At 35.8% G+C, this 12,372-nt stretch overlaps 1 protein-coding gene across 1 annotated transcript in view; it reads left to right on the top strand.

Moving 5' to 3' along the window:
- PKHD1L1 (PKHD1 like 1) overlaps positions 1-12,372 on the top strand; it is a 226,410-nt gene that overhangs the window by 32,183 nt on the left and 181,855 nt on the right. Inside the window, exons 7-9 of the mRNA XM_043975706.1 lie at positions 1,455-1,508; positions 2,537-2,610; positions 3,153-3,195. Coding sequence (XP_043831641.1) covers positions 1,455-1,508; positions 2,537-2,610; positions 3,153-3,195 — 171 coding nt within the window. The remainder of the gene's footprint in view (positions 1-1,454; positions 1,509-2,536; positions 2,611-3,152; positions 3,196-12,372) is intronic.

The raw sequence follows: 12,372 nt of genomic DNA, 5'->3' as shown, positions 1-12,372 counted from the left end.
GCCAGGCCTATGTGGGCATGGGGGAACTCCTAGGTGGGGGTTAGGTACTTTAGTTTGATGCTTTGACTCAATAAATGTTCTTTGTGTTGTTTGTTCTATAATCTCTTAAAGTACACACCCATCTTCCCTTAGTCTTTTAAAGCTTGCATCTTTTCAGTCTGACCATGATGAGGCAAAGATGGGGTAATAAAAACTCCAAATCACAATTAATTCCTTACAGGAACACACTATGGATGGTGATCTAGCAAAGTAGAATTAGAAGGAATTGTAAGACAGGAGGGGAACCAAGAAAGAACAATGTCACAAAAAAACCAAAGAAGGGAGAGTATCTAAACAGTAAGGAAAATCAAGAATATCAAATGTTGTAAATAGGTTAAGAAGGAGGGTGAAGATTTGGCCATTGATAGATTGCTAATGACTTTGTAGAGAGTTTCAGTGAATAGTAAAGTCAGGGGTCATATGAAAAAGGCTTGAGAAGTGAGAGAAGAGAATGTGGAAGCAGTTATGTCAAGCAAGGAAAGCAGAGTCTCTTTATTTAGGAGTTTGACCATGAAAGGGAGAAGAGATATTGGACAATAATTTGAGGACATGGTAGAGTTAAGTGTGGTTGTTTTTGAAGAGTGAAGGAGGGGCGGCTAGGTGGCGCAGTGGATAAAGCACCGGCCCTGGATTCAGGAGTGCCTGAGTTCAAATCCGGCCTCAGACACTTGACACTTACTGGCTGTGTGACCCTGGGCAAGTCACTTAACCCCTATTGCCCTGCCCCCCCCAAAAAAAAAGAGTGAAGGAGACTTGTATATGTTTTCAGGCAATGGACATTATCAGTAAATATAAAGAGATTGAAGATGGGAGGATGGAAGTATTATTATGAGAATAAGCTACCAGAAGACTCAAGAGATTGGACTCTAAGGTCCATGTAAATAGGTTGAATTTGGTGAGAAGGGTCACCTCTTCATCAGACATTGGAGTAAAGGAAGAAAGAATGGGTTTTTGCTTTTGTTTTGCTTTTTTTTTTCTTTCCTATTCATGAGATTTAGAAGACAGAAGAATAGGGAACTTGTAGCAAATATCCTTGATTTTCTTTGTAAAGTAAGGGGCTTGATCTTTTGTTGAAAGGAAGGGTAGAAGAATGGTATAAGAGAATTAAGGAGAAAAGATAAGTTTTAAACAGCCTCTGCTAAAAGGACAATAGGAAATTAATTGCAGGAGAGCAAAAGGATTGTCTTGCATCATTGTGGACCTGAAAGGGATTAGATAACAAATTTGTAGTAGACTCCATCAGCATGGGTGTGTGACTTCTTCCAACAAGTGAGTTAAAAGTAGGCTGATAAAATTATGGAAAATCATGCAGAAAATAATGAGAGAAAGTTTACAAAGGCAGGGTTGGGTGGAGGCAAGAACAACTATCAATCAGAAAAATTTATCAGGTTAAACTTGTTCTTTTTCTCCATTAGGGTTTATGTTGGTGGAATGCCCTGTGAACTTCTTATTTCTCAATCAGATAATTTGTAAGTAATATAAATGATTTTTAAAGAAAAAAATAAAAGCCTTAATAATTATTAATGTATAAAATGTTTTAATTAAGAAAGTAATTTTAATATTTCATATAACTCTCAGTACTTTATATATAGTATTTATAAAGAGATGAGTGACAGTTTTGTGGAACTAGATATATGTAGATCATATATACAATTCTAATATCAGTAAAATAGGAGGTATTACCTAGGAAATTATTCCATTTGAAACCATATAGGGCAGCTAGGTGGTGCAGTGGATAGAGCACCGGCCCTGAAGTCAAGAGGACCTGAGTTCAAATCCAGCCTCAGACACTTAACACTTACTAGCTATGTGACCCTAGGCAAGTCACTTAACCCCAATTGCCTCACACACACACAAAAAAAAGCTAAGGGGCAGCTAGGTGGCTTAGTGGATAAAGCACTGGCCTTGGATTCAGGAGAACCTGAGTTCAAATCTAACCTCAGACACTTGACACAACTAATTGTGTGTCCCTGGGCAAGTCACTTAACCCTCATTGCCTTGCAAAAAAAAAAAAGAAACCATATAACTAATTGTTTCACTGTTGGAAAAAGTATAAAGTCCATTTTTAAAAAATAAAATATTTTTCATATGGATAGTATGGAAAATATCTTTCAAATATGAATCAGTATTTTTCACATAAATAATATGAAAAATATGATTTCAAAAATTAAACATATTTGTGGGAAAATGCTGTTTTAAAAATAAAACAATCCTTTATAGGACTTTATATATATATATGCATATATTGAAATTAATTTCTTTAGAATTAACTTTTGGGGGACATTCATGTTAATTCATTATGCTTTAAAGATTTCATTCTGTTAAATACTGCTTGAATATGTAGGCCTTCAACTGGGATCAGGGAATATTTTGATTTTATATAAAATTCATTTTTAATATAACTTGTCCTGTGATGTTTTTATATAATTTGAAATTAATGATTAATTTTAGGACTATCTGCTTCAGTTAATATTTATATACATATGAATTTTATTAGGTATGGTCTAAAACTAGACCATGAAAATGCTGACATGGGCACCATGATTTGTAAAATGACTGGAACCTATATTGGTAAGTGTTAGGTTATTTTTCATCTTTTCCTTAAATGCCTCCAACTATTTGTATCATCTCAATCTGTCTCTTCAATTTTCTTCTAACTATATATATATATATTCTTTTCACTTCTTTACCACCCCTTCTTCACTCCTTTGGCATCCTTTCAATTCTATCTGCATATAATATGCCTTTTTTTCTGTGTCTTTTATTGTTATAATTAGGCTTTCATGTTTTCTTCATTCTTTTCCTATTCCATTCTAATTTCTGTACTATTTTGAGTGTTTTTTCTGATAGCCTTTTTTAAAAAAATGGCTTTGTATTAATTCTTCCTTTATTCTCATGCTTATTCTATCTTTTTACTTCATATACTTTTATTTTATGGATGTGTTTCTCCAGCTTTATTTTGTCCTTTCATAAAACAGTTTTGTGTTCAAATTTACTTCTTTTCCCAACTGTCTTTTGATCAATTTGATGACACACATGGTTATTTTTATTCTATCAGCAAAGATGAAACAGTGGTGGAGAATTTGATTAAGTATTCCATTTTTAATTGACAGGTCATCACAATGTCAGCTTCATCTTAGATAGTGATTATGGGAGGTGAGTCATTTAATTATAATACAGCTTTCATAATAGATTATATCTGTGGAATGCAAACTTAGTAATGCTTTATAGTTAAATCATGATTTACAAAAATGAATGTGTACCACTGCAAAGAAATTTTAGAGATTTTAATGACTCCATTTAATAGAAAACAAGGGTATGGCATTTACTCTTATAAGTTGTCTGAGTATGTACACTTTATTGGGAAAAAATTTTTTCGTTCACCTAGATATTTGTCACAAAGTAACATTTTGTGATTCTTATAATTCAATTTTGAATCTGGTTCTACATATATACCTTGATTAAGCACCTACTATGTTCAGTGTACTCAATAATTTTAAGAGCAAAGTACTATCTTTGTAGCCAATTATCATTCAATATTAATTTTAGCTATTTTTAAATGATCAGAAATTCTAAATGTGTTCTAGTGCTGTGGAATTTTATAAAAAATAATTAGCTATTCCTCTAAGTTGTCAATCACAAAATGTCAAGAGGAGACTAGTTTTTAGGAATTTTGATTTTTAAAAATGTAGGCTAGTTTCCAGTTGCATGCTACTCTAAGAAGTTCAAGAATTCAAAATTATTATAAACTTCAAAATATTACTATTCGTTGAACTCAATATGCTTTTCAGATATGGAATTATTAAGCATCATGGAGGTGGTGATATCAGAGCATATGAAATTATGGGGGGGGATATAATCCCATGTACATTTGCCAGAGTAATAGCTAGGAATTCTAGCACACGGTACCAGTGAGTAGTGGTATGTGTCTAAAGTGTTCTGACTATTCCTTTGTATGATTGAAGTAGACTAGAGACAGAGGTTATGGGAGTTGTTGAATTTGAGGAACCAAGAGGCCATAGTATCTTAAGGAATAGGAGTTGAGGTAGAGAAAAGATTGTAAATGAAGTATTGAACCAATTTGGAAGAAAAGAGAGTGATCTGGAGGCCCACAGAGTATAACAAGAAGTATATGAATAGATGTTTTTCAGTCATGCCCAACTCTTCATGAATCTATTTGGGGTTTTTTTTTGCAAAGATACTGGAGTGGTTTGCCATTTCCTTCTTTAGCTCATTTTACATATGAGAACACTGAGGCCAACAGGGTTAAGTGACATGTCCAGGGTCACACAGCTAGTAAGTATCTAAGGCTTGATTTGAAATCACAAAGATGAGTCTAGTGCTCCATCCACTGCACCACCAGGCTGCCAGACAGGAGGGAGTAAACTTGAAAGGACAAGAGGTGGTTGATGAATAATGGTGGCATGCTGAAGTTCTCAAAAGGGGAAGTAGAGAGTATGAGGACATTGTCCTTCTCATTGTCTTATGTGTAAGGGAGTATGAAATAAGAAGCTTAAGAGTAAAAAGTTTACCAAAATTACCCAGGGAATTCCAGAGCTAGGAGAATTCATGTTTTCTGCCCTTTATTTAATTCAGGGCTGTTTCTATACCATATCAAGATTAAATGATAACTAGAAAAGCAAGATAGTAGGTGATAAATGCTAAATGAAAGATATTCAAACACTTGTGACATTTAAAAAGTTTGAGAGACAATTTCTGGGTAATTAGTTATGTTATTAATAATGCTAGTATTTTAGGGGCAGCTAGGTGGCGCAGTGGATAGAGCACAGAGCCTGGATTCAGGAGGACCTGAGTTTACATCTCGATTAAAAAAAAAAAAGAATAATGCTAGCATTTTAATAAAATAGGTCAATGGCACTATTGAATCCCAAAGACCCTCATGGTAGTAGGCTCAAGGCTTATTGGTCTTGGAAAAGTGGGTGCTTCAGAGGGTGGCAACAAACTCTGATTAGTTATCGAATAATGAGAGGTAGACTTTACAAAGAGAAGTCAGCTTATTCCAGTAAGGGGCTGAGACTGACATCATGTCACTCTTTGAAAGGGAGACTATCCCTATACCACCCCCAGCATTGGGCAATCTAGACAAAGGATGTACTTCTACCCAAGCTTGATTTAATATAATTCACCTTAAATTAGAGATTCCTTGCAAGGGTGGGGTCTGGTAGAGGAGAAAGTTAGTTCAACCTTCAAAGACTGGATTTATGAAATGAGGACTTTAAAATAAAGGTGGAACTCTGAATATCACCAAATAATTTTTTATTGATTATTCCTCTCACATTTAAGCTTTTTTTCTTCTAAGTCAGATTAATAAACAAGCTTAGGTAGATGGTATGTTGATCATGTTTTAAAATCTCTTGGAAGAACTTTCCACCTAGTAACTACCAGTGTTTTTGTTGTTGTTTTTTAAATTTTAGATCAGAAAAAGTCTTCCTTAGATAAGTGTTTCTTGGTAGTAATAGAAACCTCTTTTCTCTTCTCTGCTTAGGGGAGGCTAAGAATCCTCCATTAATCTTCCAAACACTTGAAAGAGTAGGTAAGGTAGCAGCATGGGATCTAAATGTGAATCCTAACTTGGCTATTTACTTTCTATGTGGCCTTGGGCAAATGACTTAATTTCTATAGGCTATTGTTTCCTGAATGTAAAATTATGGCATTGAACTAAATGACCTGTAATGTTTCTTCAAACTCGAAATCTAAGGACCTATGAAACAAGGTACAACTTAATGTAGACTTTTTCCTCAAACAATCTCCTTGAAAATCAATCTATTAATCAGTCAGCATTCATTAATGTCAGGCATGGGACTAGGAAATGGGGATATAAAGAAATAGGCCTGACATAATTAGACCCGTACTTTAGGAAAATCATTCTAGTAGCTGTTGGGAGGATGGATTGGAGCCAGAAGATTTGAGGCAGGGTAACAGCATGTTATTGTAATAGTTCAGATGAGGAGTGATAATGACTTAACTAAGGTGGTAACTGTGTGGGTGGAGAAAATGGAATAAATGGAAGAGATATTGTAGAGATAGAAATGGCATGACTTCTGAATATGGAGGAAGAAGAGTGAAGAATTGACGAGGACACCAATACTACAAACCGAGACTACTTGGAGGATAGTGGGTCCCTCAGTAGAAAAAAATGTTCAGTAGAGAATGAATTTTGGGTGAAATATAATGAGTACTGTTTTGAACATGTTATGTTTGAGACACCAATGGAGCATCTAGTTCCAAATGTCAAGTAGACATTTGGCATTGTAGGACTGAGATTCATGAAAGAGACTGAAGCTGGATGCATGGATTTATAGTTACCTATATAGATAAGACAAACCCATGAGAACTGAGGAGGTAATGGAATAAGAGAGTATAGATATTGAGAAGGAGTGTCCATGGGGCAGCTAGGTAGCACAGTGGATAGAGCACCGGCCCTGAAGTCAGGAGTACCTGAGTTCAAATCTGGCCTCAGACACTTGACACTTACTAGCTGTGTGACCCTGGGCAAGTCATTTAACCTCAATTGCCTCGCCAAAAAAAAAAAAGAAAAAGAAAAAGAAAAGGGGTGTCCAGTTAGAATTTTGGGATAGGCCCATTATTAGGAGGAATAAATGTGGGTGATAATACAGAAAAGGAGAATGAAAAAGAGCAATCAGACAGCTAGGAGGAGAATTGAGAGAGAGACAGACAGACAGACAGAGAGAGAGACAGAGAGAGAGAGTGCAGTATCATGAAAACAATATTCAGCGGCAGTGGATAATCAGTAATGACAGATGTTATAAAGAGGTAAAGAAGGTATGACTAAGAAAACAGCCTTTATATTTGGCAATAAAGAAATTATTGGAGATCATTGGTAACTTTGGAGAGAATAGTTTTAGTTGAATGAAGTCAGAAACCAGACTTCAGAAGTTTTAAAAGTGAATGAGAAGGGGCAGCTAGGTGGCGCAGTGGATAGAGTACTGGCTCTGGATTCAGGAGGACCTGAGTTCAAATCCGACCTCAGACACTTTATACTTACTAGCTGTGTGACCCTGGGCTAGTCACTTAACCCCAATTGCCTCACCAAAAAAAAAAAGAAAAGAAAAGAAAAGTGAATGAGAAAACTTCTAATGCCGAGATGGTAGAGTAAGGAAGGAACCCTCTGAAGCCCTTCCCAATTTCCCTCCAAACAACTAGAAAACCTCCTCAGAATTGATGTAGGAGCAGGAAAGCATCTTAGCAGCAGAGCAGGAAAGGTCTGTCTCATTAGGGTGGGAGGGGAATGTGGTCCATGAGCAAGAGCAGCAGCACCAAGCCTCTCAGTAGGAGGCCTGCATCTGGGCTCCAAGTCTTGAGCAATCCACCAGTGAGCAGTCTGTACAGCTCAGCAAGGCTCCCCCCACCCCAGGGACCTCACCCTAAGCACAAGCCACCATCAAGACCTTGACCCCATTGCTGACCAGTAGCAAAGCCATGTCCCAGGACCAGGCAACAGCTAGCACCCCTCCCCACCCCCCAGACCTAACAGCAGAGAAACCCTGTTTCCATACCAAACCAGCAGCAGGATCTCACCCCTGTGGCAGACCAGCAACAAGATTCTCTCCTCCAGGACCATCCCCTAGAAACATTCTGTTACAATAGTAACCCAGCAGAAAGGCCCCCACCCCTGGGGCAAGCCAGCAGGGAAGCCTAACCCCACCCCCACTGCTACCCAGAACTAGCCAGTAAAAACAAGCAACTAAGCCCTGAAGCCCAGTGTAAGCCAGAAGTAAGACTCTGAGCTCCAGCACAAAAAGCTTGGGACACTGAAGGACCAGAGCCCAACTCTCACATGAAAACACCAAGTCATAAAAAAAGGCAGAAAAAAAATGAGCAAAAAATGACAACAAAAAAAGAACTTGACTACAGAAAGTTACTATAGTGACAGGGAGGATCAAGGCATAAACTTAGAAGATGACAATAGTGTCAAAATGACTACATGTGGAGTCTCAAAGAAAAAATGTAATTTGGTCTCAGGCCCCCAAAAGAATCCCTGGAATACCTTGAAGAGGATTGTAAAACACAAATTAGAGGGGGCAGTGAGGTGGCACAGTGGTAAAGCACTGGCCCTGGATTCAGAAGGACCTGAGTTCAAATCTGGCCTCAGACACTTGACACTTACTAGGTGTGTTACCCTGGGCAGTTCACTTAACCCTCATTGCCCTGGGGGAAAAGAAAGCAAATTAGAGAAATTAAAGAAAAAATGGGGAAAGAAATGAGAGTAATGAAAGAGAATCATGAAAAAGAGTCAATACCATGGGGAAAGATATGTAAATATTTACCCAGGAAAATAATTCTATGAAAAAATAGAATTGGCCAAATGAAAAAGGAAGTATAATTCCTTAAAAATTAAAATTGAGCAAGTGGAAGTTAGTGACTCTTTGAGACATCAAGATACAATAAAATAAAATTTAAAAAGTAAAAAACAAATGTGAAATTTTTCATTGGAAAAAAATAATTGACCCAGAAAATAGAGCCAGGAAAGCTAATATAAGAATTACTGGACTACTTGGAAAGCCATGATTTAAAAAAAAAAAAAAGGCCTGGACAACATCTTCCAAGAAATCATTAAAGAAAAGTGCCCTTATATATTAGAAGCAGAGGGCAAAATAGAAATTTAAAGAATTCACCAATCACCACCTTAAAGAGACCCCAAAATGAAAACCCCCAGGAACATCATTCAAGAGTTCATAGAAATCAGGGGGAAAGTACTACAAGTAGCCAAAAATAAGCAATTTAAATCTCATGGAGCTACAGTCAGGATGTCACAGAATTTGGCAGCCTCCACATTAAAGAACCAGAGGGATTAGACTATGATATATTGGAAGGTAAAGGAGTTAGGATTACAACCAAGAATCAATCACCTATCCAGCAAAATTGAATATAATCTTTCAGGAGGAAAAATAGATATTTAATGAAATAGAGAACTTTCGAACATTACTAATTAAAAGGCCAGAACTTAATTTAAAAAAATGATCTACAAATACAAGACTTAAGGGAAACATAAAAAGGTAAGAAAAGAAATAAGAAAGAGAAAACATAGGAATTTGAATAAAGTTAAATATTTCTATATGTAACTCTTAAGAACTTTATTACTGCAAAAGCAATTAGAAGGAGTATATCTAGACAGAGGGCGTGGATATAAGATGATACCTGAAAAAAAAAAAAACAAAGCAAAGGGGTGAGAAAAAAGATTGCACTGAAAGAAGAAAGAGGGGAAGATTGAATGGGGGTAAATTGTCCCACATAAAAGAGATATCATAATGAAAGGGAAGATGGGGTGGAGCTTAAACCTTACTCAAAATTGTCTCAAAGAGGGAATAAAGTACACACTCAGTTGGATATAGAAATCTATCCTACCCGATAAGGAAGTAAAAAGGGACAGGGATATAAAATTCTGGAAAAGTTCAATATGATAGATATCTAGAGAAAAGTGAATGGGAATAGAAAGGGATATAGCTTTTTCTCAGCAGTACATGGAACTTACACAAAACCTCACAACTAAATGCAGAAAACCAGAGATAGTAAATGCATCCTTTTCAAATCATAATGCAATAAAAATTACATTCAATAATGGACAAAGGAAAGAGAGATTAAAAATTAGTTGGAAATTAAATAACCCAATCATAAAAATAAGTGGGTCAAAGAACAAATCACAGAAACAATCAATTTCATTAAAGAATATCAACAATGAGACAATGTACCAAAATTTATGGGATGCAGCCAAAGTGGGAATAAACCATAATGGGAAAATTATATCTCTAATTGCTTATATCAATAAAGTAGAGAAAAAGCAGAACAATGAATTGGCCATGCAACTAAAAAAAAAAGACTAGGAAAAGAACGAATTAAAAATCCCCAATTAAACACCAAATTGGAAATCCTGACATTCAAAGGAGAGATTAATAAAATTAAAAGTAAGAAAACCATTGAAGCAAATATAATAAAAATGACAATTCTATCTAAATTAATCTATTTATTCAGTTCCACACCAAGCAAACTATCAAAAATTATTTTGTAGAGCTAGAAAAAAATAACAAAATTCATCTGGGAGAACAAAAGATCAAGGATATTAAGGGAATCAATGAATAAAAATGCAAAAGAGGGTGGTCCAGCCATACCAGATCTCAAACTGTATTATAAAGTAGTAATTATCAAAACAGTCTGGTACTGGCTAAGAAATAAAATAGTGGATAAATGAGATAGATTAGGAACAAATTACTTTATAGTAAATAACCTTAGTAATCTAATATATGATAAACCCAAAGATTCAAGATTTGGAACAAAAACTCATTATTTAACAAAAATAACTGGGAAAACTGGAAAATAGTATGGCGGCAACTAGGTAGAGACCAACATCTCATACCATATACCAAGATAAAGCCAAAATGGGTACATGATTTAGACATAAAAGGTGATACCATAAGCAAATGAAGAGAACATAGAACAGTTTATCTGTCAGATTTATGGATAAGGGAAAGACTTAGGACCAAAGAAGTTATAGAGAGATTACAAAATTTGAAATAGATAATTTTGATTACATAAAATTAAAATGTTTTTTGCACAAACAAAACAATGCCATCAAAAATATAAGGAAGGGGGTGGTTAGGTGGCACAGTGGATAAAGCACCAGCCCTGGATTCAGGAGTACCTGAGTTCAAATCCGGCCTCAGACACTTGACACTTACTAGCTGTGTGACCCTGGGCAAGTCACTTAACCCCCATTGCCCCACAAAAATAAAAGTATAAGGAAAACAGAAAATTAGGAAAAAAAATTTGCAACAAGTGTCTCTGATAAAAGTCTCATTTCTCAAATCTATAGAGAACTGTCAAATTTATAAAAATATAAATTATTCCCTAATTGATAAATGGTCAAAGAATATCAATAGATAAAGAAATTAAAGCTATCTAGTCTTATGAAAAAATGCTCTATAGCACTATTGATTAGAAATATACAAATTAAAACAACTCTGAGGTACCACCTCACGCCTATCAGATGGATTAATATGACAAAAAGGGAAAACTATGGATGTTTCAGGGGAATGTTGGAAAACTTGGACACTAATACATTGATGACGAAGTTATGAACTGATCCAAACATTCTGGAGAGCAATTTGGCACTATGTCCAATGGGCATACTCTTGGAGCCAGTAATACCACTGCTAGATATATATCCCAAAGACATTTTAAAAAAGGGAAAATGACCTCTTTGTAAAATACACACACACACACACACACACAGTATGTATAATATATATTATATATATGTATACATGTATGTATATATATACACATATATGTGTATATTTTAACAGATCTTTTTTTGTAAATCAAAAGTATGCCCATCAATTGGGCACCTAAGCAAGCTACAGTATATGATAGTAATGGAATATTATTGTTCCATAAGAAATGACAAGCAGGATGATTTCAGAAAAAACTTGGAAAGACTTACATGAACTGATGCACAATGAATTGAACAGAAAAACCAGGAGAATGTTGTACACAATAACAGCAACATTGTTGAAGAACTGTGAATGATTTAGTTTTTCTCAGCAATACGATGATACAAGACAATCCCAAGGAACTAACGATGAAGCATAGTATCTGCCTCTAGAGAAAGAACTGATAGTTACTGTCTCAGGCAGGGAGAAGTGGAGGAAAGGAGAGGATGGAATTTAGAACTCAAAACTCTAAATAAAAATGTTTTAAAAACAGTGACTGAGAGGAGAGGAAGTTGAATCTGAATAGATAGTTTTATCTAGAAGTTTAGCTGAACAATTGTGTGGGGATGAGAAGAGATATAGGACATTAGTTTCAGGGGGAGGGAAGGATCTAATGAAGGCTTCTTTAGGATGAGACTCACCAGGCAGTAGGGATAGAATCAGTTAATATGGATATACTGAAGATTTGAGCAGCTAGGTGGTGCAGTGGATAGATTGTTCCTAGAGTCAGGAAGACTCATCTTCATGAGTTCAAAATCTGGCCCCTGCGCAAGTCATATAACCCTGTTAGCCTCAGTTTCCTCATTTGTAAAATGATCTGGAGAAGGAAATGGTAAAACTACTCCAGTATCTTTGCCAAGAAAACCCCAAATGGGGTCACAGTCAGACACATTTGAAAAGCAATTCAACAACAAGAAGATTTGATAGAGGGATGATTGTCAGGGAAGTCTGCTGGAAAAGATGGGAAGGAATGAAATCAAGGGTATGCATAAAGACGGGAGATATGGCAAAGAAAATAGCCACCTCATCTTCAAACTGCTGGAATAATGTCAAAGAGTTTTAAGATGTAGAGAAGAGTGGCAAA

The sequence above is a fragment of the Dromiciops gliroides genome, chromosome 1 (genome assembly GCF_019393635.1).
Source record: "Dromiciops gliroides isolate mDroGli1 chromosome 1, mDroGli1.pri, whole genome shotgun sequence".
In the NCBI taxonomy this organism is placed as follows: Eukaryota; Metazoa; Chordata; class Mammalia; order Microbiotheria; family Microbiotheriidae; genus Dromiciops; species Dromiciops gliroides.
Note: the sequence above shows the minus strand (reverse complement) of the source record. Positions and strands in the feature narration are given on the sequence as shown.